We start from the raw sequence: 23,887 nt of genomic DNA, 5'->3' as shown, positions 1-23,887 counted from the left end.
GTTTCAAATTAATGTTTCAAAACAGGGGTAGGGCTTTAAATTAGGGATTAAATAGAGTTTTGGGGTTTCAAAGCAGCGTTAGGGTTTCAAATTCGGGTTTCAAGAATGTTAGGATTTCAAACTAGGGGTTCAAAACGGTTAGGGTTTCAAAACTGGGTACGGGTTTCAAGAAGTGAGGGTTTCAAAACAGGGTTAGGAGTTGTGGCACAAGGCATCCACCAAGAAGGGGGCATCCAATGGGCATGGCTTGCGCCACCCTATCCAACTCCCATTTTTGCGGCAACAATGTTGTAAAAAAATAAATAAAAATACAACACGTCCTATGTGCTAAGAAGGAATTCCTATACTTTAAAAGCTTATTTAATGTTAATCTAAATGCGCCTTTACTTTGAAGTCTGACTCCGGATATGGCATCTGCACGACCTTTATTTTGAAGTGTCAGAGCGGATGTGCAGCGCTGCATGCAACTTGACACCGGTGCGCTGCTCTCGTTCATCCATGAAAACGGACTCCCGAGACCGACCTGACACCGCAGCAGGTAAGTCCAGTATTCTTGGAAAAAGCTGAGTCTTTATTTCAATGTTTGTTGGTGATTGGTAATAAAAGAGGGGGTGGGGGGTAAATTAACTGAAAAACTAAAACATAAGTTAAGCCTTAGGCAAAAACTGACGTCAGGTTCAACGACTTGGAGGAGATTTGGCAGCTGAGATGATCGTCAAAACCCTTCTTCTGCTCACATATCAACAGTTGGGCTGCACCAAAAACTTGCTGCTCAATCTCCAGAATGTTAAAGGATCGACTAGAAATTCCGAGTGTGTGTGAAAGTCAAAAAGTCAGACTTGTGAAACTGCGTCGGCGGCTGACACATTGTTGTCAAACTTGTTGATCCACTTTGAATACACCTGACCTCATGCAGACACACTGACTCCTGCAGCCTTCATGTGGCGACAAACACACGTGCTGTCTAGCGGGGGCAATAAAAACATGATTATGATTATAATCACGATTATAACTTGGATCTATTTCAGCCTCAGTGGTGTCCTCTCGCTCACGTTGGCTCTTTTCTTCGCTTCAGTGCGGACCGGCAGCCAGGATGATCCCAGTGGGAGAATTCCGAAACATCGGCATCGAGCAGAACTCCAAGTACCGCGTGCTGAAGCCGTGGTGGGATGTTTTTTCCGAGTACCTGTGCGTCGCCATGCTCATGATCGGCGTCTTTGGATGCACCTTGCAGGTGAGCCCCGCGCAAAAAAAAGCTCCAAAAAAGCTTAATCGCCGTGCTGCCGTCAATCAATCCGAGTTCAAGTCATTTGAAATCATAAAATAAAAAAAACGAGAATCGGAATTTTCATTATTTTTATTGCTAAAATAAACCATTTTACGCACTTTATTGACACATTTGAATAAAAAGTTATACCTCAACTATGAATGACCAATTGCCAGTTTTTTTGAACATCCAATTCACACACTTTGTGTCTGACAGCGATATTTCTTTTTCTGTGTCATGTTAAAATGGCACACACTAAATTCAGCGAGAGGTTCAGGGTTCGAATTTGACCTGTGGCCCTCCTGTGAGGAGTTTTGCGTGGAAAGGTTAACTTGAAGACTCAAAATTGTCCATACAAATACTGTCGGTGTGAAACTGTGCGCGCGAATGGTTGTTTGTCTTTATGCGCCCTGCAATTGGCTGGCGGCCAGTCCAGGGAGTACGTACCCAGCCTCTCGCTCAAAGTCATCTGAGATCCAGCTCACCAGTGACCCTAACCCTAACCCGCAACCCGAACCCTGACCCTTCCTCTGTTGACAGAAGTGCAGGCTAAAACGGGATAGCAAGTGTCTGAACTTGTCAGGTCCTAAAACGCTTCAATGGTCCAACTCGCATTTCTCAGTTGTAATGGCACAATTCCTAACAATATCTTATGTATATTTTGATTTGTTATATTTTTCAGTGTTTTAGTGTTTTGCCCTTCACGTAGCAATACAAATGGATAATAAGCATACGTACAAATAACAGTTGAACCTGGTCTCCTGCAGGTTGTGTAAAAGCTGTTTTCTTTTCTTAATGAAGTGTAGTCAGGTAGTGGTTTTCCATTGCGTCAATGGAAAGTCCTTACGGTAAGGTTTGGTTGCTATTGTGGAAATAGATCGAGTATTTTCTGATTCTGATTACGTAATGAACACCTAACAGTGTAGAAATGAATGTAGTATTTCAAGCCTTTATTGTAAATTTTACAAAGATTGGCAACGGTAGTGGAAAATTCAGCAAAATAGCATTTCTTTTTCACAAATAGGCAGATAACAAAAAATGTATCCACTATTTGGATACAAGCAATTAAAAAGTCAATTTTCCATAAAATGCCCACTTGTGGTGAAGCGCTACCACATGCTTTCAGTGGGCTGTCTTAACAAATAATCATCCTAAATGTATGGATTGAATTATTCAATTTGAATTAAAAAAATAATTTCAAGTGGAAATTATACTTCCACATACTTGCACTAGGCAGTCTTTACATTAGTTAGGCTAACATAAAAAAAAAAAAGATTCAATCTTTGCAGTATAGAAAATGGATTTGGGATATTGACACTTCCTCTGATGGCCACGTTGTTCTCCGTCAGCCAATAATCCTTCCACCCGTTCTCCTCAGCTCACCCAAGACAAGATCGCTTGCCTGCCGAGTCCCTTCACCAGTCCGACGCCAAGCGCCATCGACTGCAGCCACATCCGCAGCTATGGCAACAACCAGACGTGGGAGAGCATCAATTTAAAGCCGACCAATCCCATCATACAAGAGGTGCTCGGTCGCAAGAATAACCTGGACATCCACCAGTATGTCTTCATCAACCACTACTGCTACGAGCGCTTTGTGCACTGGTACGCTAAGTATTTCCCATACCTTGTGGTGATCCACACCATGATTTTCATGGTAACCAGCAGCTTTTGGTTCAAGTTCCCCGGGACTTCCTCCAAACTTGACCTCTTTGTCACCATCCTGGGAAAATGCTTTGACTCCCCCTGGACCACGAGGGCCTTGAGTGAGGTTTCTGAGGAAAGAGGTGAAGAAAAGCTGTTCAGTTGGAGGAGAAACACTGTATCCAAAGATCCCGCGGAGCGACGATTCGACGAGGAGGAGACCATCTTGCTTCAGCGGACCTTGTCGTCAAAGTCTAATCCAGATAAAAAGACTCCAGAGTCTCAGTCGGCTCCGTCTGTGTTGGATAAAAAGGAAGGAGAGCAGGCTAAGGCCCTGTTTGAGAAGGTGAAAAAGTTCCGAACTCACGTCGAGGAGGCAGACATCCTGTACATTATGTATGTGCTGCAAACGTCTCTCAAGGTCTTTCAGTTCCTTTTAATCATTATCTACACAGCGGCGCTGTGCCCGAACATTGAGATTGTGGTGCGGTGTTTGGTTCCCCCCGAGCTCACGGGTTTTAACATCTATTGCTGTAACCACAACAAAGCCCACCTCTTCTCCAAGCTGGCCTATTGCTACATTTGCTTTGTGGCCGTCTACGGGATGTTATGCATCTACACGCTCTACTGGCAGTTCCACCGCCCTCTGAGGGTCTACTCCTTTGAGCATGTCAGGTTAGAGACGGGAATCAACGACATACCGGACGTGAAGAATGATTTCGCCTTCCTGCTTCATCTGGTAGACCAATACGACGACCTCTACGCTAAAAGATTCGCTTTCTTTCTATCCGAGGTGAGCGAGAGCAGACTCCATCACCTCAACCTCAACTACGAGTGGACCGCCAAAAAGCTGCGCGCCCGTCTGGCTAAGAATGCCAGTGACCGACAGGAGCTACACCTGGTTCTGCTGCCCGGACTTCCTGACACTGTCTACGAGCTGGTTGAGATAGAGTCGCTGAAACTGGAGCAGGTCAAAAATGTCACCATCTCGGCTAGCGTGGCTAAGCTAGAGAGTCTTCAGGATCTGTCACTGATTTATTGCCAGGCCAAGGTTCAGCTGCCAGCCTTGAAGCACCTCAAAGAACAATTGAAGTTCCTGCGCCTGTGCTTTGAAAGTCTAGATGAGGTTCCCGAATGGATGTACCACCTGCAAAGACTTGAGGAACTGCATCTGAACGGGCCGTTAACCAACGAGATGGCCCGAAGTGGCACCCTGGACTCCCTTCGAGAGCTCACAGCCTTGAGGGTCCTCACCCTGCGCTCCAACCTCACAAAGATCCCGGCCAGCATCAGCGACGTCGCACAGCAACTACAGCGTTTGAGCATCTACAACGAAGGGACCAAGATCCAAGTCTACAGCAGCCTTAAGAAGCTGACCAACCTGGTCTCGCTGGAGTTGGTGGGCTGCGAGCTGGAGCGTATCCCGAGCGCTGTCTTCAGCCTGAGTAATCTGCAGGAGTTGGACCTGAAGGAAAACAAGCTAACCACGGTGGAAGAGATCCTGAGTCTGCAGCACTGCCAGCGGCTGGTGACGTTGCGCCTGTGGCACAACAAAATCACCTATATCCCCGATCATATCAGCAAGCTGCACTCTCTGGAGACTCTGGACGTTAGCTGGAATAAGCTGCGAAAGCTGACCCCGCGGTTGTTCTACTGCACCAAGCTGAGGCACTTGGACATCTCGCACAACCAGTTGACCGGCATCCCGCCCGAAGTGGGCATCCTGCAGGGGCTCCAGTTCTTCTCCGCTGCTTTCAACTCATTAGAGACCCTACCGGATGAGCTGTTCTCCTGTAAAAGACTAAAGACTCTGATTCTCGGAAACAACTGCCTGTTCTACCTCAGCTCCAGGGTGGCCAACCTGACCCAACTAATACGACTGGAGCTCAAAGGAAACCGTCTGGACGCGCTACCTGTGGAGGTAGCGGACTGTCCCCTGCTAACGAGCAGCGGGCTCGTCGCGGAGGAAAACCTGCTGGACTTGTTGCCGTCAAATGTGCGCACAAGGTTGACTAGTACCTGAGTTGGTCCGAACTCAGGCTTTTCACTGACTTGTCTTCATTTGACAGTGGTCCCAATTTTGTCTCATTTTCGATCGATTTACACTGCAGGTACAGGTGACCAATTTTTAGGAAACCTATGACTTAAACCTTTGTGCTGAAATCTGGTTATTTTTGCCAAAAATGTGACTTTTCTTTCCTGTCCAAAACGTGCAACCATACATGTGTTTAAATGTAAAATGGCCAATAGATTGTGATTGGTGTACAGATTTCTTTGTGATTGCTTAGTTGCTACAAAAGAAGGCCTTCTTTTGTAGCAACTAAGCACATTTTTAACAATATGGAGTCTGTTTTGGGGGGTAATAAGTGTTTCCCACAGTGTCACATTGCCGCTTTTCAGGTGGCAAACAAGCGGAGGGAGACTGTGAAGGGAGCTTTTCTTTGCACAGTATAATAGAGGTGCCCTTTTCAACCTGACAGAGAAGAAGAAGACGGAATTCAAACATTTAAAATGAGTCAATAAGTGTCAAAGATGTGGTGGTACATTAATCTCTGTATTTTTTTTTTATATATAATTTTATTCATCATGTGTTACTGAGAAAGGTTTGCATTGTTTTTGTTCTTCTTTTACTACCTCTGCAGCATTTACTATTGTAATTGAGTGAAATGTAAAAAGATCAAATAAACAATGTTGTAAAACCTTTTGAAACACTTTAGAATGTTTAACGCTTTCACACAAAGGACTCCGGTATGTCACGTTCCTGTTACTGATGTTATCATTAAGCATTACCTTCAAAGCAGGACTCAGGGTGTACACTTTTTTCAGTCCAGGCTGCAGCACAGTCATGTTGTGACTTGCGTGGGCACAACCAGGTCCATTTGTAGACATACCTCAGGAATACAGCACAGCAACATGCCTTACACTGCACCCAATAACACGTACCTTGAATGTTCTTGTTCTCTGCTGGTATTTTATTTATTTATTTATTATTTTACACAAGTGTAAGTGGGAATGGTTGATTGTCTATCTATCTAGCTCACAAAAATGAGCAGTGTAGCTTTTTGGAAAAACTTCATCACATCTTTCACAAAAGAAAAAAAACAAATTCACTTTTCTACAATGTAGTCAATGTACACTCGTATCACAGTGTAAGTTTACTGTCCCCTCAAAATAACTCAACATATACCCATTAATGCCTAATCCACAAAGGTCCAAATTGGGCCCAATAACCCATTACTACAATTATAGTCAGTTTACAGCTTCTTGGATAACAGTGCAAATTTATTGTACTCACAAAACAACTCAATTTTATCTATACACCACTTTAAGAACAACCACAGCTGAAACCACATTCTGTGCCTAAACACAAGCATACAAATCAAACAAGACAATTTAAGCAATTTGAAGCAATGAAAAAGCTAAGGAATCCAAATGAGTTTTGGGCTGGGTCTTAAAAAAGAAGTAGTGAGGGTGCTTGTCTGGTAGGTTGTTCCACATTTTAGGACCAGCAATTTAAAAAGCTCTATCCCCTCTAAGCTGCTGCTTGGTCTTTGGTAACTCCAGGAAAAACTCTACATATAGCCATTCATGTCTAAACCGCTGGCAACAAAAGTGTGTACACCCAACAGTGAAACTTGGGCCCGATTATCAATCTTTTTATGCTACAATATAAAGCAGTCAGTGTACACTAATATAACGGTGTAAAATTACTGTCCCCTCAAAATAACTCATGTATAGCCATTAATGGCTAACCTGCTGGCAACAAAAGAGAGTACACCCCTAAGGGAAAATGTCCAAATTGGGCCCAGGTAGACGTTCTTTCCTATAGTCTAGTCAGTGTATAGTTTGTAAAAATGTTTTTTTAAAAATGTAAATTTACTGTCCCTTGAAATAACACACAACATACAGCCACTTAATATCTAAACCACTCTCAACTAAAGTGATGACACCCCTAAGTGAAACTGTAGGGCCCAATTAGGCATTTTCCCTCCCTGGTGTCATGCAACTCATTAGTGTGAATATAACCCTCACATTTTGGTTAATACCTTCTATCTTGTCATGGGACAACACTAAAGTGTAGCTGGCCTCTTGCCCAAAGTCAGCTGGGATAGGCTCCAAATCACATGGATGGATGGATAACTTGTGCAACATGCATGAATGCGGAGAGTCAAGCATTAAAAAGGCAAAAATAATGAATTATTTTCAAAAAAAAATCTTTAATCTATGTGTATTGCTACATTATACTCATCATGTCTTTTTTTTTGTATTGTGACCCTATTACTCCTTTTGGAGCACTGGGCTCGTCATTTCACACAACACGAGTTTCACTACGACAATTAAATTCCTTCGTTCCCTTTGGCCACCTCATTAGGTACACCGGCGCAGGGGAGCTTAAATGCGACTATACGGACATCCTGCCTGCAACGAACCGTATACGTTCCCAGATTGTAACGCAGTGGTGTTGAAACTCTGTCTTTCTATCTATCTCTCTATCTATCTTAAAATAAATCTCCCAAGATTCGTTTTTTTTTTCTCCACAAGCACCTATGCGAGCATTTGAGATGGAAATGTGAAAGGATCCGAGTATATTTTATGAATGGATTTTAAGATGGTATGTGCAGACATTTGACATGTTGATGTGAGCGTATATTCATATGAGTTGAAAAGGAAGTGGTTTCAAAATATAATATGGCATTGACCAACAGCCATAAAGTACAATAGTAAGCCTAGCTTAAGCAGTAGCGTTACATAGCATTATACTGTATAGTACATACATATATATTTATAATGCATGTGTGTCGTATACTGGTTGATTATTGTGTTACAATAACACTTTTCCTCATTGATTTAAAATAGCTGCTTTTAATGTGTAAGTGCTGTAGGATGTGACGCAATGGTCGGCCAAATCAGAAGCCGGGTCGTGTATAATGTAGGGCTAGGCTGGCTCGTCTATCAAGAGTGAGACGCCATTAATCGGACGCGGATGCTGCCGAATAAATGTGCCTTTCGGGCTAAAGCGCAGTGGACGTGTGTTTACTCCTGGACGTAAGACAGAGTTTCAACACCGCTGCGTTCCAATCTGAAACGTATACGGTTCATTGCAGCCAGGATGGCCGTATAGTCCCATTTAAGATCCCCTCCGCCTAATTTCTACAATAAAAATCACTTTATCTCTTGAATTAATTTACTATTTCGTTTGACGTTCAAATTTAGTTTCTCAATATGGGGAATTTTTGTTATTTGCTATGTGCTGTAATCATCAAAATAATACATATTTTAAATATGAAATACTTCACTCTTGAGTGTGTGGAGCGTGCAGTGCATCTCTATAATTTCAGTTTTGGAATTTAACTACCTAATAAAAGATTTATACTATTCACGTGTGAGCATAATCGACGTGTGCAAGCCAGTGACGTGTGTTTGACGTGCTCGCGTGAACGCATTTGAGTAGTGTTAATGAGAGTGTTTGAGTAGTCTTTATGAGAGCAAGACTCGTGCGTATCAGTGTTTGAGTAGTGTTAATGAGAGCAAGACTCGTGCGCATGAGAGTGTTTGAGTAGTCTTTATGAGAGCAAGACTTGTGCGTATGAGAGTGTTTGAGTTGGGTTTATGAGAGCCTTTCAGTAGTTTGTGTATGTGTGAAAGCATTTCAATAGTAAGTGTGAGAGCTAATCCTGAATAATGTCCCTAACGACCCCACATAGAAAAGGCACATTCTCTTCGTTGTCCGCCCTCTTCAAGCTCCCGCGCGCTTGACGAGGTGTGTCCTCACAGGCAACGTTTTGCATGAATAAATCCGTGTTCTGAGCTCACGTTCACAAAGTCGACCAGCATGCGTAACAAACCGCAACGATTATAAAGGGTGTGTTTACCTGCATCCAACAAAGCAACCCCGCACACACACCCACAGCTCCGCTTGTCAAGTCACGGAGTTTGCACACATCAAAATTGTCCTGGCGGCACGGCTGCCGGTCATTATGCCGGGGCACAGAGGCTGCCTCTCTGCAGCCCATGTGCATCGCTGGGACTTCTCTCCTGGCGTAGGAGCCAGTAGAGGGGGCGCAGATTTGTTTGACAGCTAAAAGTTCCACAGGGTGGGGTTTTCAGAGCATTCGGAGACACGCCCACAGCATCTGCAAACTGAATGTCTCAATTCGTAACCATTTTGAAGCCTGATTTCTCACACTTTGCAATCATTTTATTCATTCAAATTTGTCCAGCTTGAAGGCAGTTTTGCTGTCATTGTGTATACTGTACATTATTGGGAGAAAGAACTGAAGTGAAACATGCACACCATACGCAACCACCAAGCTGTTTGACTTTAAAAGTTTATTTTGTGCTTTCATATTCAAACAGCAAACTGAACTCTTCACTTCTGTATTAAAGTATTCTTAGTATAAATAACAAAAACAATAGCCACTGCTATTACAACAATAAATAATGCAAAGTCTAAGTTAATCTAATTTCATGTAACGAATAATGCAAGGTAAAGTTCATTTTGCACCGGTTCAAGTTTCATCACAAAAAAACCACAAGACAAACAAATCAACTGTTATAAATGAACACAAAACAACGGGAGGGGATTCAGACTAATGTGCACTCCCAATTCAAAGATCAAACATAAATACATATTAGGAAATAAGGTGCCTACATTGCACTGTGCAAAACAACCCATTGAAAAGTAGCTGCCATGACCACATAACACGTGCGTCATGTCTGAACATCGAGCTAAGAAAACAAAAACTTTTACATAGACACCAATGAATTCAAGTCACCAGGTTTGAACAGAAACGGGAACGCGCGCGGTCCAGACTACGACTAGATGTGTGCCAACAGCAGGTGGATCATGTCGGGCCGACGGGACGCCCGGGCCACGTCGACGGGCGTCTGGCCGCGAGCGTTGGTGTGCCACAGGTCAGAGCACGGCGCCAGGAACTCCACGGCGTCGCGGTGGCCCTCCCGGATGGCGATGTGGATGGGCAGGGCGCCGAAGTGGTCCGCCACGTTCACCAAGGCGCCGTACTCCACCAGGACCCGCAGCGTGGCCACGAAGCCCGAGCGGGCGGCGTCGTGGATCGGCGCGATCCCGGACGAGTCCTGCACATTGGGGTTGGCGCCGCTTTCCAGGAGCAGGCGGGCTACCTCGGCGTTGCCCATCATCATCACCTGCACAACGACACTCTGTGAGGCTTTTTCTTTGGGATGTTTACGTTTGGTGGCTGCGTCTCTACACTGTCGTACCTCGAAAGTGGAGGTTTTCAAGCTGGTTGTGTTTTTTGCAAATATTCTCTCATTTTGAATCTGATGCCTCCTGCAGCATATTCCCAAAAAGCTGGGACAGGGGGCAACAAAAGAAAGGAAAAGTTAAGAAATGCGCAAAACAACACCTGTTTGAAATGTTCTGCAGGTGAACCGGTAGACAACAGGTGAGTGTCATGATTGGGTATAAAAAAAATAAATAAATAAAAAAAAGAGCACCCACAAAAGGTTTAGTTGTTCAAAAGCAAAGAGGTGGCGACTTTAAGAATGTTTCTCAACGTACAATTGCAAGGAATTTAGGGATATTCATCATCTACAATCCATAATACCATCAAGAGATTCTGACAATTAGGAGAAATCTTTGCATGTAAGCGGGAAGGCCAAAAAAATTGAGTGGCCGTGACCTTCGATCCCTCAGGCGGCACTGCATTAAATCCCGGCATCATTGTGTAAAGGATATTGCCACATGGGCACAGGAACGCTTCAGAAAACATTTGTCAGTTGACACAGTTTGTCACTACATCTACAAATGCAAGTTAAAACTCAAGCAAGCAAAGCGAAAGCCACATATCAACAACACCCAGAAACGCATCCGGCTGGCTTCTCTGGGCCCAAGCTCATCTGAGATGGACTGACGCAAAGTGGAAAAGTGCGCTGTGGTCTGACGAGTTCATATTTCAAATTGTTTTTGGAAATCATGGACGTCGTGTCCTCCCAGCCAAAGAGGAGCAAGACCATCTGGATTGTTATCAGTAAAAAGTCAGCATCTGTAATGGTAAAGGTGTGCGTTAGCGCCCATGGCTTGGGTAACTTGCACATCTGTGAAGGCACCATTACTTCCGAAAGCTATATGCAGGTTTTGGAGCAACATATGCTGCCATCCAAGCAACGTCCTTTTCAGGGATGTTCCTGCTTATTTCAGCAAGACAATGCCAAGCCACATTCTGCAGGTTTTACAACAGCATGGCTTCGTAAGAAATGAGTGCTGACCCACCTCCCACTGAAAATGTCTGCAGGTGCATTATAAAGCGCAAAATACGACAGAAACTGTTGAGGAACTGAAGTTGTACACCAAGAAAGAACGAGAAAGAATTCTAACAATTGTTTCATCCGTTCCCCTGTGGCAGGCATCAAATTCAAAATGAGTGAATATTTTGGAGAGAAAAAAGAAGAAAAAAAATCTACTATAGGTAGGTTTGTGTTTGTACATTAAAAATAGCTTGTCTTTGTATTAAACTGAATATATATAGGCTTCCATCCCAGCTTAATTGGAATTTGTAAATATATTAGAAAAGTAGTACTTGACTCTCCAAAGATAATGACTTTTTATAAATCAACAAAATACATCTTTGTTCTTGTATGTAAAGATTTGTCCTTTTTCCTTGGGGGTGTAATGACTACTGTGATGCATGACATTGCAACTTTATACCTCCCACCCCCCCAAAAAAAAAATTCTTAACTTATTACTTAGGTTACGGGTACATATGGTGGTTACGTTTAATTGGCTTTAGGATTATGAAGGGGTCGTTGGAAAAATGTCTCCCCTGTAAGGGATCTCTGGACCCACAAAGTTGAAGTCCTGCTCTAAAGCGGGCAGCTAGAGGGCATTTGACGCAGCTTGCCACGTGACTAAACTTCAGAGGAACCACAAAAATCCATCCATCCCTTTTCCATCATTAGGGTTGCAATTTAGCTGGAGCCTTTCCCAGCTGACTTGGGGCAAGAAGCGGCGTACACCCTGAAATTGTTACCACCAGTCCCCACGTGTGGACAAAGATCCATTTACGTTCACACCTATGGACATTTTCTGAATGTTCAATAAACCTAAGGAAGATGCCCCTTTGAAAAGAAATGTAATAGTTGAAAAACATGTTTTTATAGGCTTCTGATTTCAAAACTGTCTATTCATCAATGTGTTGTGTATACTGTATGTAATTACAGTAGATGAGGCAATCTTTCATTTGTGTGTTTCCACAGTTGTAGCGGCCTTCCGAGGGAAGTCATAACTACGATGCAACCCGTGACAAAAACGATCTTGACACCCCTGTAAGAGAGAAACTAATCCCATTTCTTTCGTTTTAGATGTTAAAACATTTAAGGACAGCAGTGCCTTGCAATGAACCTCAAAGAAAAGAGATGTGACGTCTCAAATAAATAAAAGAAGCATTTGCAACAAGTTGCCAATTTATGCAAGTGAGTTTGAGAGCCAAAGATGAATGAAAACGAGGAGAACGGTGGTAACTATATTGTTACAGAATCGCATTATTGGAGTTGGGTGAATTCCCAACAGCTCATTACAACGCGCAAGATGGATATCGAATAAATAATCTAAGGGGTTGAACTGAGTGTGATAATTCACACATCCCGCACTAGTAACACGCCCTTCGGCTGACCTGCAGCGGCGTCCTGCCGAACTCGTTGACAGCGTCGGGATGCACGCCGCCATCGTCCAGGATCCTCCGCACCTCGTCGTGCTTGCCCCTGCCCGCCGCTGTCGCCAACCTTCGGGCGTCGTGCATCTGAACCATGTCGGCCCGCCTCCGCTCCGCTTCGCGTCTGTTCTCTGGGAGCAGAGAAGCAAAGGGGAGGAGGGACGGTTCACTTCATTTTCGGCGCATTGAGATGCGGCCCAAAGCGTAACATTGCGGGCGGGCGGACAACGGAATCTCGGAAGAAGGCGATTAGCACGCAGGCTAACGGCTAACGTGAACGAGACCGCTGACAAGGGCATTTAAAAGCCTACCTTGGTGCTTTCTTCTGAGGTCGGCGACGTCCCCGAGCTCTCTACGCCTTTTGCCCTCAAGGAAGGTTAATGTTGAAATGAAATAGAAAGTGCAAAATGTCGACGAACGTTCGGTAAATGCCGCACACGGCTGCGTCGCGAGGGGGCAATTTACAAACCTCGAAGAGGAGCAGGCGTCGTCCAATCACGACTCGCCGAGAGGGCGGGGTCTTAACATATATGGTGAAGAGGCGGGACCACTGCTCCGTTGCTACACTATCACCGTGGCAACAGTAGGAGTCGGCCAATCAGAACACGCGGTGAAGACAGCGGGCGATTCGCATTCGTTAATGTTTGTGAAGGAACTTCATTCATTTCTGTGCTTTGAGTCACTCGACAAGCGGCTGGAAATGTTTCATTTCACGCTGAATTCCACCGCTAAAAAAATACACTGGCATTATCCGTATAGAATATATTTGGCCAACCCAGGAGTACATGAAAGCAAACAGAGACGACCAACACTGTGAAATAATTTCAATAAACGTGCTTCAGCATTCAGAATAATAATAATACAAATCCCCTTCCAAATAGATTTCAAGAATCAAGATAAGAGACATGAAATAGCTCAGGTCAAACTGAAAAGATATTCGGTCCAGTAGTTCAAGGGAATCGGTACTGACGACAACTGGAATCATTTTGAATAAATGTGCTTTATTTGTTTTTACAAGCTTTAAACGTTCAGAAAAATTTCAATCCACTTCCAAAAAGATTTCAACAACCAAGATGTGAGACATTAAATAGCTCCTGTGAAATTGAAAAGCCAGTCTCTCAGTTGACGACGTCACGCGATTAACTGCTCTTCAGGCTTTACATATTGGTCCGTAGCTGGTAATCTAAAAAGAAAAGGAAAAAAAAAATCACTGTAGTGAATTTAAGGGTGAAACTATCCCAAAAAAAATATGCTTTTCAAATACTGCAAATATGACAACAATACACCAAATAATACACAGAGAGCCAACTTTTTGGATCCTCTGACATTGGACAGTCCTTAAAAATGATACACAGTATCTTATTGTGCATGTGAATTTAATAAAGAGGCCAGTGAGAATATACAGTACATTGCACAGGTGGAAAGACTAATGGTGGCAATAATAAATGAAAGTCAATTACCTCCACTTTGCGTAATGTAGCGGACCCACGGCAACGCTTGATAACCACTTTTTTCTATTATCTTCATGTATCGCACCTGTTAAAAAGATAGTCAGACATTGTTTGGAGGGTCTATAATTGTGGCAAAATGTTCATACCAGTTCATCTCTAAATTCAATTTACCATGCAGGAATGCACCTCTGCACGCCAAAATGCTTTACAAGGGGATGTGCTACTTCCCACACTTAAACAGCATAAATAAGCAAAGCACATACACATGCATACCTGTATTCCCGAGACAGTGAAGTAAGGGATTTCAAATTTGACAGTAATGGGAGGTTTGCCCTCGAGCTCATCATTCTCCACGCTGGGCAGACCGAAGTGAGCCCTCATTAGAAACTCTTTGCCTCCCTACACGGAAGAACACAGCTTTTGTTACAATCAAATACGAGAATCTAAAATATAGGGAAACGTGTCCAAATTTGGTCCATCCATCCATCCATTTTCTGAGCCGCTTCTCCTCACTAGGGTCGCGGGCGTGCTGGAGCCTATCCCAGCTGTCATCGGGCAGGAGGCGGGGTACACCCTGAACTGGTTGCCAGCCAATCGCAGGGCACATCGAAACAAACAACCATTTGCACTCACAGTCATGCCTACGGGCAATTTAGAGTCTCCAATTAATGCATGTTTTGTGGGAGGAAACCGTAGTGCCCGGAGAAAACCCACACAGGCATGGGGAGAACATGCAAACTCCACACAGGCGGGGACGGGGATTGAACCCCGCACCTCAGAACTGTGAGGCTGACGCTCTAACCAGTCGGCCACCGTGCCGCCTTCCAAATTTGGTCAATTTTATATATTTTTTTCCCACAAATGGATTCCATTGGTCAGTCCCTACATGGAGTGTTGAAAACGGTTTGTTTTCTGTGATGATGCTACGTTATTGGCACAACAATGTTTTCCTGAAAAGCGGCGATTTGGGGCATGCGTGGATTCTGGATCGTATAGCAAATAAAAAAAAAACAAGCGGAAAAATAAGTAGCTCATGTCCAAAAGTTGCAAAAAAAAAAAAAACAATAAACAAATCTTGCCTAAAACGCAAGGATAGACAAAAAGTCAAGTCAAAGCTATTTCTTACTTGGAAAGATTTGATGGTCCACACCACCAGGTTCTTCTCCGGTACATACTTGGCGTGGCCCGTGCTGGTTTTGAACTTTGGCGAGTCGGCGTCACTGGGGACAGGAACCCTCACCTCCACATTGTTTGCCACAGATTGTTTCTTAAACTGGCCCTTTGCCTAAAGTATGACAAAATAAGAACACAGGAGAACTCCACGAAAAACTGAAGCAAACGTGTTTCATTTCATGTTTGCCATCGAAAGGGTTCAGGGCTCTGTACCTTCACCATGATTTCCACTCTGCTGTGAGAGAACTTCTCGATGATTGATTCAATCCAGATCAGCGGTTTCACCTAGGACAGATGACAAGTTGACACGTCAAGGTTGAAACTAGAGATGCAACAATACCGATACGGTATCAAGTACTGTAACTTTGTGCTCGTAAAAACGCCCCGATAATACGACATCTGATCCACTTTACCAGCCTTTCATATTCTATTCTGTCCTCCCTGAGTGTGCGGTGTGCAGTATGTCAGATAGCGAACACTTCTTCAAAAATAGCCGACGTGTGCTTGCTTCAAGCTGTTTTTTTGGCACTATCCAAATTAAGTTTACAGTAAAACTAACGCAAAAAAAAAGAGAGAATTGCGCGTTCTTTACTTAAGCAAAGTACACGACATCTTGCAAAAGTTCGCTCGCTTTATGCTAACACATAAGAGGAAACGCTACAGACGGTATAACGAATCGTGCCGATGTCGCAGTATCAACTTGTAAATAACGAATATTCGAACAAAAGCAACACATAGAGAAAGGTGATATAACAACATACATATTTTGACTAGTCTGCGAAAAACTAGTTTTACCACTGCAGCTACTTGTTATAACACACATTACCCTGAAGTTAAGTGCGCTATTGTTTTGATGATTTTATTGACTTTGCATGTCCATTAAGAATTTTAATATGTTGCTTTAAAATGCCTGTACAATTAATTAGATCGCAAAAGCATTGCTTTTCCCAAGCATTTTGTGTCTGCAAATTTGTGTTATGGCTTTACGTTTCTCGAATGGGCCTACAGACGGAAATTCGTATTGTGCTTAATTTGATGTATTTACGGCAACGCTTTGCACGTTGATAATTATGCACTTTCCCATTCAATTATCGTATAAATAAAAATGAAATATCATAGCAACAGTTTGACTATCTCCATTTCCTGCGGGTAAAATATATATATATTTTTTTTAAATCTAACCAAAATGGAGGTTGATCATAGATAATAGACCATAGTGTCTATATGTAAGGTTGCAAAAGGGACTAACATGGGTATTGATGCGGTAGGACATAAGCTCAGACTCCCCGTCTGGAGGAATGAAGGAGATGGTGCGGTCGTTCTCGAAGCGTGACAAACGTACGCACTGGTGGAACTTGACATCTTCCATCACCACCGTCTTGCCCTTGTCACCTGAACGGACCACAAACGCGTCAAATAATTCACCGGGCTGGATTCACAAACAAGTTCCCGGCAGTCGACGTACGTCCGGTAAGAGCGAAGAGCACTCGGTCGTTGAGGCCGAGTCGCAGTTCGGGCATCCCTGACAGCATGGTCTTCAGTTTGATGCTGCCCACGATGTCGCTGCTCATCACACTGCCGTTTGCATTCACCTGAATAAACACATTGGGGGGGGGACAAAAAAATATCCAAGAAGCCCATAAAATGTTAACCTCGTAGTTAAAACATCAAATCACAAGACTCCACCAAAATCTACCCGTTTACATGTTTCGGATCTACCCGTCTAAACATTTGAGATGTATATAGCCTTTGTCGAGAAATATTTTTAATCATAATCAATTCAAAAAGTGAAACTCATTAAACGGGTTAAACACAATGCCAATTCCTACAATTCAAATCATTCTGATTGTTTCTCATATAATATTCTCATTTCTTGAGATGGTGAATTTTGGGTTTTAGTGAGCTGTAAGCGATAATCATCCACGTTTTTATTTTATTTTTTTAAAAATATAACATATTTCATTTCAAATATTTCAACAAAGAAGAAAAAAATATTTCACTATTTGTAGTAAATCCAAATAATATGCAAGTATCACTTTGTTTACTAAATAAAGTTGTCAACGATACATTGTAGGCGATGCACCTGTAAATAATTTAAATGTGCTTCAAAGGTGGTGTGTTTGTTGTGGTAATGACATCTGCCGGACACATGCTGGGATCAAATAAATATCTTGGGGTACCACTTATTATTATTATTACGTTCAGTTACAGCACTTGTCATGCATGTGTGTACATGTGTGTGTGCTACTGGGCATTTTGCAGTAATTTGACGACGTAAAAGTAACAGCTTCTAAATCATTGGCGGACCATCCAGGACAGGTTTTATCTTGCGATAGCACTTGTATCAATCCTAACATTACGATTGGCAGTTTCGTGCACTTTAACTTCTTTCTAAATTAACTTAGTTTTTTTATTTTTTTTTAATTTGTGTCACTTAAAAAAAAGCACATTGACTGCTACTGATTTGTATTTAGCACAGTATTTTAAATGTATACAGCGAACCCCCGTGTATTTGCGGTTCACTCGTCACCAATTGGCTTTTTTCCCTGTGAAACATATCCTCTGCTATTCACTGAAAAAAAAATCCCCTATTTGCATTTTTGTACTCTTTCTGCAATGCCCTAAAGTTGACGGCAATTAGGAAAGGAGTAACGGTCATAAAAATATTGTTGAAGTGATCTTGACTGAGACCAAGATCTTCATATACTGGGGAGGAGCTTAGTTTAGCCTGGTTTGATATTTGCCGTTATGGCGAGTGTTCGCCGCGTGTGCATTATCAAATCTAGAACGCCGAACTTTAAAACTGTGAGGCAACCACTGGAAAACCACGCTTCCCCAAGAAAAACAGGACCAGGAGACTCTCGGAAAAGAGATTTTCCTGGCTAAATAAAGGTGAATTAAAACGTATAATAATAATAATAATAAGTGCCTCAATCTTGGCTTTATATGGTAGAATTAGTTTTGGGGAATTTTTGCTCAGAAAAACAGAAACTTACCAACACATTGATGGACTCGATGACGTCGATGAAGACTTCATTCTTCTTGTATTTGATGCCCTCAGACCTCCAGGAAACAGCGTTGGTGACCGTGGTCGGCACCTTGGACTTTGCCACCTCCAGTTTGGCGCCCTCCTGTGTGATGTACCTGCGTAAAAAGACATGATGAAGCACTGCACTTGTAACACAAGAGGCTTCAAGCTGTCTCATGCGGAAGTTGACTTTCAAACGGAACATAAAACAAAGAGTATAACACCTCTAAAACGCAGCTTAGTTTATCAACCCGCTAGCTTTATGCTAACACTAAATAGCATCTACGCTGCGGTGCTGCATAACCCTTTAACCGATGGACTGAACTCAAACGGTGCTACAAGATATTTAGTAAGACAATATAATAGTACTCAGTCATATATTCTTTATCCTCTGTGAAGAACAACTAATAGTGCTGTGAGGAGTCACAATGAGCAGTATTTCCGTCTGTCTCATACTGCCTCCAGGTGGCCAAGGCAAGCACACCAGAAATAGCAGCAGGATGGCCATTCAATCCGCTACAGGGAGAAGAACGTCACGGGACCCACGCAGGAAAATGGGATCGCTGATTTACTGTGTATGCTACGCTAACCAGCATAGCTAGGACTGGTGACATGATTTTGAAGCAGACCTCGCTAAATTAGTTTTATTTATGGCTGGTGTCTTCGGACAAGTGTTAAACACATGTGTACGACTTATTTATACAAATATGATACCTATGTAAACACGAATGAAGCTTAAACATCGACTATTGTCATGACTATTGCGGAAGTGCTTTTACCTGTTTTGTGGAATGCGTAAGTAGGTTGCGCATAGACCGGCTTGATACAGTGTGACAAAAAAAAAAGTCATTATTTTTAATTATATTTAATCATGTCATTACTGTATGCTTTTATGAAGTTCAATATTATGGAGTGATACTTTTCCTGATGAAATTACACATTACAAAAAGTATTTTTTTTCTTTTTTTTGGGGGGGGGGGGTGTGGGGGCTACAACAGATTAGTAGTATTTCCAATTCGTTTCATTGGGGAAACGATGACAAGCGTAGTCACGAAACAAATAAAACTTGTATCTCAAGACACCACTACGGATGATTTGTGTATGTCTGGCTGAGCCTCACTCCTGAAGGATCTTGCTGTCAGTGGTCTGAGGGAATCCAAAGTCCATCAGCTCGTCCAGGAGTTCGTAGACGACCACAAAGTTATCCTGTATGCTCTCCTCCTCCAGCTCCTTAAAATACTCTGTAAACACCTGCAGTAAACACAAATTAACTGTGCCGTGCAGTACGTCACCTTTTTTGATAGGTTTCCAATGCGAATGGATGCGCAGAACAATACGGGAACACGCTCACCTCGACAAGTTTATAGAGGAAGGAGTACACCAGTGAGGCGTTCGAGTTCTTGTTGGTCATGGCCACCACTGCAGGAATATCAGGTTAAGGAGCTTTTACTCAGCGCTAGCTACCTACCGAGTACACGAATACATATTGTATACTGTACACACCGTATGTTTCAGCATACGTACAAACCTACTCTCACCGGACACTTCATTCATTTGAGGACACGGGATGAAATTCCGCATTTTAAAAAGTACCGCATTTTCTCATGTAGCGACTAAGGGAGTTGAATTACTCAACTACAGAGAGAGCAGGGGATCCACTAGAAGGGACCTTGATTTGTATTGAATTTATAACAATATTTTTAAATATTATAATGGTTTACAGCATTTTATAAATTATTTATTTTTTTATCCTGTAAGCCATCTCTCATTAAAGACTACATATCAATTGCTTAATACGTATCATTTCTTACTTGGTGAGTCCCGGTTTTTTTTTTGTTGTTGTTTTTTTTTTACAATCCCTAATACTTTTTGGGTCTATGTTGAAATGTTAAAATTCAACCATAAACTTTAGCTTTACATATGTCATATAGTCAGTGTAAGGTTGGCGTTTAATGAATTTGTATGAGTTTCACTTTTTTCGCATTGAACTACTGTAATAAAAGAACCTTTCCATGATGTTCTAATTTACTGAGATGCATCTGTAGTTATTCAAGAGGATGGAACATGGTGTACATTAGTGTGTCCACTATTTGACATAATATTGTCATGATGCTTTGGCACTGTCAGGGAGGTATTCGTTTAACAAGTTGTTTATTATTGTGGTTGTCGTTTGCAGTGCGTAGAAGTGTACCGTATCATACTGAGAGGTAGCTGTCGTATTTTGGCACCAAAGTCACCAAATGTCTGGTCTTGTATTGGGTCTCGTGATCGAATGATGATGGTGCACAGGTGCAGTGTGCCTAATATTGCGGATTTGACTCATCCCAGTTGAGAGCTTCTGCGGCATGCGAAGGATACAGTAGAGGTTGCTGTGTTTGATCCACATGAAGTGAACGTTGCCATGCGACATCACAGGACACATAAGCCCCTCCTCGTCCTGTTGCATCAGCAGAGGCATGAAGCGGTCAATTTCCGCCATGTCCACGTCGCCCTTGTAGTTGCGACATATCAACACCTGGACATGGAAGCGTATCAAATTCAGGTTTAGTATGTTGGACAAATTTGTATAAATCGGGAATGGTAGTGTACAGTAAAGTGCATTGTTTCAATGCATTCATTCTTCCTCCAACCGGCACAAGACCCATTTACTTAATATGCTTAATATAGTAAACTAAACCTGCGACAAAGATTTCCAATTTGAAACGGCATGAAGACACGTAGCATAGGAATTTTGGAGGGACATTTCCTCAAAATTCAGAGGTAAGAACAACAAAAATAAATGCATTGAAACAGTCACATCAAGCTGCAAGCAGCATTTTTGTCACATCTACTGTATGACACAAGCACAAAAAGCAACAGAGTGCTCACTTAGAGTGGCGTGGATGACAGAGGTCATTTTTTGTTTATTCAACAATGTATTTCAATTCATGTCAAAATGGAAATTACATTAGATTTTTGTTCATATTTTGAATATGTTTTGAATGAAAATGACATTTTGTTTTAAACATTACAGTATTGACCAACCTCCATAAATAGGCCGTTGACTCATTGAAAAAAAAAAAAAATCTTACTGGCCCTTAAGATTTATAATTGAATACCCCTGCAATATACTATACTGAATTTAGGCTCCTAAAACACAACTTCCCTTGATTTACAAATAAATACAAATGCGCAAGGGCCCTTTAAACAAGGTTGAGCACTAACATGCGCGTCAAGTTATATTTGATCAGATTTAATTGCCAGTGTGATTACTATTTGACAACAGGCTTAAGGGGCAACAGATTTATTTGCTGCAGGCATTCTCTCCAGACACCTATTTCTCAACCAGGAAGTATGGAACTATAGCTAAATGAGTGTCGCGAGCTCTTTATTAATTTTTAACGGCGTCATTAATGTTTAACACGTAAAGCGACATTTACAGCCTAAAACCTGCATTACCGACGAGATATGTTTGGTCACGCTGGCCAAAAACGGTCGTTTGTAAGTTTTGAATCACAACAACAACAAAAAATAAACCATATCAATGAGTTGATCTCACCTTCCCCTTGAGGTCCAACACAAACACAGCCGAGAGAGACATTGTGGACGAACACGCACAAAAACAGTTGAATGTTTCAAACCGAGTCCACAACTCTTATTAAATCTGTTTTACACCTCTAAAAAGTTCCACATCGAAGCAATTCATCAAAGCTGGTCGGGTGTTCCACGGCGTTGCCTCCCCTGACGGCGCCGTGACGTCATCGTCACCAGGTGAAACATTGACCAGGCTCACCTGGGCCAAGACGAGGGCGCAGCGCTCGACACGGCCACACGAGGGCGCCGCGTGCACACACATTGCGGGAATGACTTTCAGTCAACAAACAAAAACTCACTGGACGTCTACAAAGTTGTTTGTTTTGGGTTTTTTGTTTTTGTTTTTGCACAAATTTACTACAAAACTCTCAGTTGTATTGTTGACTTACAATTTGGTTTCTCTTTGAGATTTTGTTGGTTAAACATGGAAAAACTAAATTAATTCACTAGGGGTTTCTGCTTTACCTTTATTTACGTGAGTGTGAGCTGCAGACATTTACAGCAGTATGAACTTCATCCATGTAACTAGGGCTCCACCTTATCAATAGTATGTGTGTGTGTGTGTGTGTGTTGGGGTGGGGGTGAGGGGGGGGAATAGCACACTGTTGATTTAAAAAAAAAAAAAAGGTGTATGAGTGTTTGCTCAGATGGAGACCTGCCTTGCCCACTATCTCGCTCCTTGTGTCCACAAGGGTTTGGTTCTTCCTCATCGGAATCAGATAGTGTAGAAATCATAACAGAGTCATAGATTACACAATGGACACGCTCAAAGGAATATTAGATTAATAAAGAGGTTTTTTTTTTTTCCAATTTAAAGAACAAGATAAAAAAATCCCTCTGTTGTCACTTTAAACATAAAGATGGATTACAGATATGGCAAACAAACTGTACACCAACGAGCTTCTGCTCTCAATTAAAACTCATAGTATGATTAAATGTACATTTAAAAAAAAAAATTTTTAAATTAAAATTACATTTACATGATTTTATTATGTGAGTCCATGGTGCCTTTAGAGAAATCTTTCTTAATTATACAGCACCTCCGAAGTGTACCAATGATTTTATTTGTCGGCTGGAGGCCGCCAAGAAATTGCTCTCCAAGCTTCCGCTCTCAGTTCAATGCACAAGAATAAGAGGGAAAGCAGAGAACAGGAATGTTGTCCAAGAACAAACAGAATTGGCGCGTAGTGGAAGGGAAGTCAAAGTTGATGTTGATTTAGTCAAAGGATGCATTGTTGAAAGTAATTTGGCTGAGACGAGGTCAGCTGGGGTGGTGCATTGTTGTGAAACCGATACTAGCGACACAGTTTTTATTCCTAAAATGTATATTTAATATTATTGTAAGCCACTGTAACATGAGGCGCAGTTTGAACATTAACACTACACTTAAATATATTAGAAAAAAAAAAACTGCACTTAACGACTCAAGTTTAGTTTCCACAGAAAAGTAAATGCAAGTTTGAAAACAACTGAAGATTAAACGTAAATGCATTGGACTAAAAAGTTAAATACAACCGATCTGTACCGCGTACCACTAAAAGGAGGCAGACTTTGAGAATCACACTCGCTTTCTGATAAACGTTCAGCGATAACATTCACCACCTGCCACTGATAGATTACATACTCCTTTGACTATATAGCTGGTCATAATAAACGGCATATTTTCACCCTCGTGCATGTGATTGCACTCGATTGGTTGCCAAGCAGACATCTACTGTGAGCTTCTCATTAGAACAGTTTATGTCATTGTTAGGAAGCCAACAGGGGACAATCTTCTCTCATCTACATCCCAACCCTCCATTGTTCCCTCTTTTCGGTTTTCGGACACTCCCCGCTCACGTTGATGAAGCAGTGGCGTGAGATGCCGCTCCTCCCTCTCCGTCAGACAGCTGACCAATGGGGAGGCGGCGACGGCATGAGGTGACTGAGGATGAGGGCGGGTGGAGCAGGTGAAGCAAGCCCATTGTCTCATGGGAACAGCATTGCGACCTCATTAGGTGGTGTCAAAACACACACACTTTGCATGATGCAAAAACTTGACAGTGGAATAAAATTGCAC

The 23,887-nt window shown here is 42.3% G+C and overlaps 3 protein-coding genes and 1 long non-coding RNA gene across 7 annotated transcripts; 1 reads left to right on the top strand and 3 right to left on the bottom strand.

Moving 5' to 3' along the window:
* The first annotated feature begins 93 nt into the window (after positions 1-93).
* si:zfos-323e3.4 (volume-regulated anion channel subunit LRRC8C) lies at positions 94-5,614 on the top strand. Of its 2 annotated transcripts, none has more exons than XM_061771498.1 (3): positions 94-538; positions 1,029-1,234; positions 2,646-5,614. In XM_061771498.1, the coding sequence occupies exons 1-3, from the start codon at positions 448-450 to the stop codon at positions 4,932-4,934; spliced, it is 2,586 nt and encodes an 861-aa protein (XP_061627482.1). In that variant the 5' UTR covers positions 94-447; the 3' UTR covers positions 4,935-5,614. The 2 variants fall into 2 exon arrangements, with proteins under 2 accessions (XP_061627482.1, XP_061627483.1); XM_061771499.1 differs by having other exon boundaries at positions 388-538; positions 1,076-1,234; positions 2,646-5,613.
* Positions 1,529-8,945, bottom strand: LOC133477120 (uncharacterized). The gene is made up of 3 exons (XR_009788243.1): positions 8,785-8,945; positions 2,895-3,042; positions 1,529-2,728 (listed from the first exon to the last, which is right to left on the bottom strand). It is a non-coding gene; the product is annotated as an uncharacterized LOC133477120 (long non-coding RNA).
* Positions 8,946-9,226: 281 nt separating this feature from the next.
* On the bottom strand, positions 9,227-13,082 carry cdkn2d (cyclin-dependent kinase inhibitor 2D (p19, inhibits CDK4)). 2 transcript variants are annotated; one of them, XM_061771496.1, is made up of 4 exons: positions 12,915-13,082; positions 12,565-12,734; positions 10,154-10,244; positions 9,227-10,078 (listed from the first exon to the last, which is right to left on the bottom strand). In XM_061771496.1, exons 2-4 carry the CDS (start codon positions 12,615-12,617, stop codon positions 9,731-9,733), a joined length of 492 nt encoding a protein of 163 aa, XP_061627480.1. In that variant the 5' UTR covers positions 12,618-12,734; positions 12,915-13,082; the 3' UTR covers positions 9,227-9,730. The 2 variants fall into 2 exon arrangements, with proteins under 2 accessions (XP_061627480.1, XP_061627481.1); XM_061771497.1 differs by lacking the exon at positions 10,154-10,244 and having other exon boundaries at positions 12,915-13,076.
* Positions 13,083-13,584: 502 nt separating this feature from the next.
* ap1m2 (adaptor related protein complex 1 subunit mu 2) lies at positions 13,585-22,008 on the bottom strand. Of its 2 annotated transcripts, XM_061771494.1 has the most exons (12): positions 21,794-22,007; positions 20,614-20,770; positions 19,607-19,674; positions 19,376-19,506; positions 18,224-18,371; positions 16,693-16,819; positions 16,477-16,619; positions 15,441-15,512; positions 15,181-15,339; positions 14,328-14,453; positions 14,064-14,139; positions 13,585-13,786 (listed from the first exon to the last, which is right to left on the bottom strand). In XM_061771494.1, exons 1-12 carry the CDS (start codon positions 21,833-21,835, stop codon positions 13,761-13,763), a joined length of 1,275 nt encoding a protein of 424 aa, XP_061627478.1. In that variant the 5' UTR covers positions 21,836-22,007; the 3' UTR covers positions 13,585-13,760. The 2 variants fall into 2 exon arrangements, with proteins under 2 accessions (XP_061627478.1, XP_061627479.1); XM_061771495.1 differs by lacking the exon at positions 14,328-14,453 and having other exon boundaries at positions 21,794-22,008.
* Positions 22,009-23,887: the final 1,879 nt, after the last annotated feature.

This window comes from Phyllopteryx taeniolatus, chromosome 4 (genome assembly GCF_024500385.1).
Source record: "Phyllopteryx taeniolatus isolate TA_2022b chromosome 4, UOR_Ptae_1.2, whole genome shotgun sequence".
Lineage (NCBI taxonomy): Eukaryota > Metazoa > Chordata > Actinopteri > Syngnathiformes > Syngnathidae > Phyllopteryx > Phyllopteryx taeniolatus.
The sequence above is the reverse complement of the archived record's forward strand: the minus strand, read 5'-3'. Positions and strand labels throughout refer to the sequence as shown.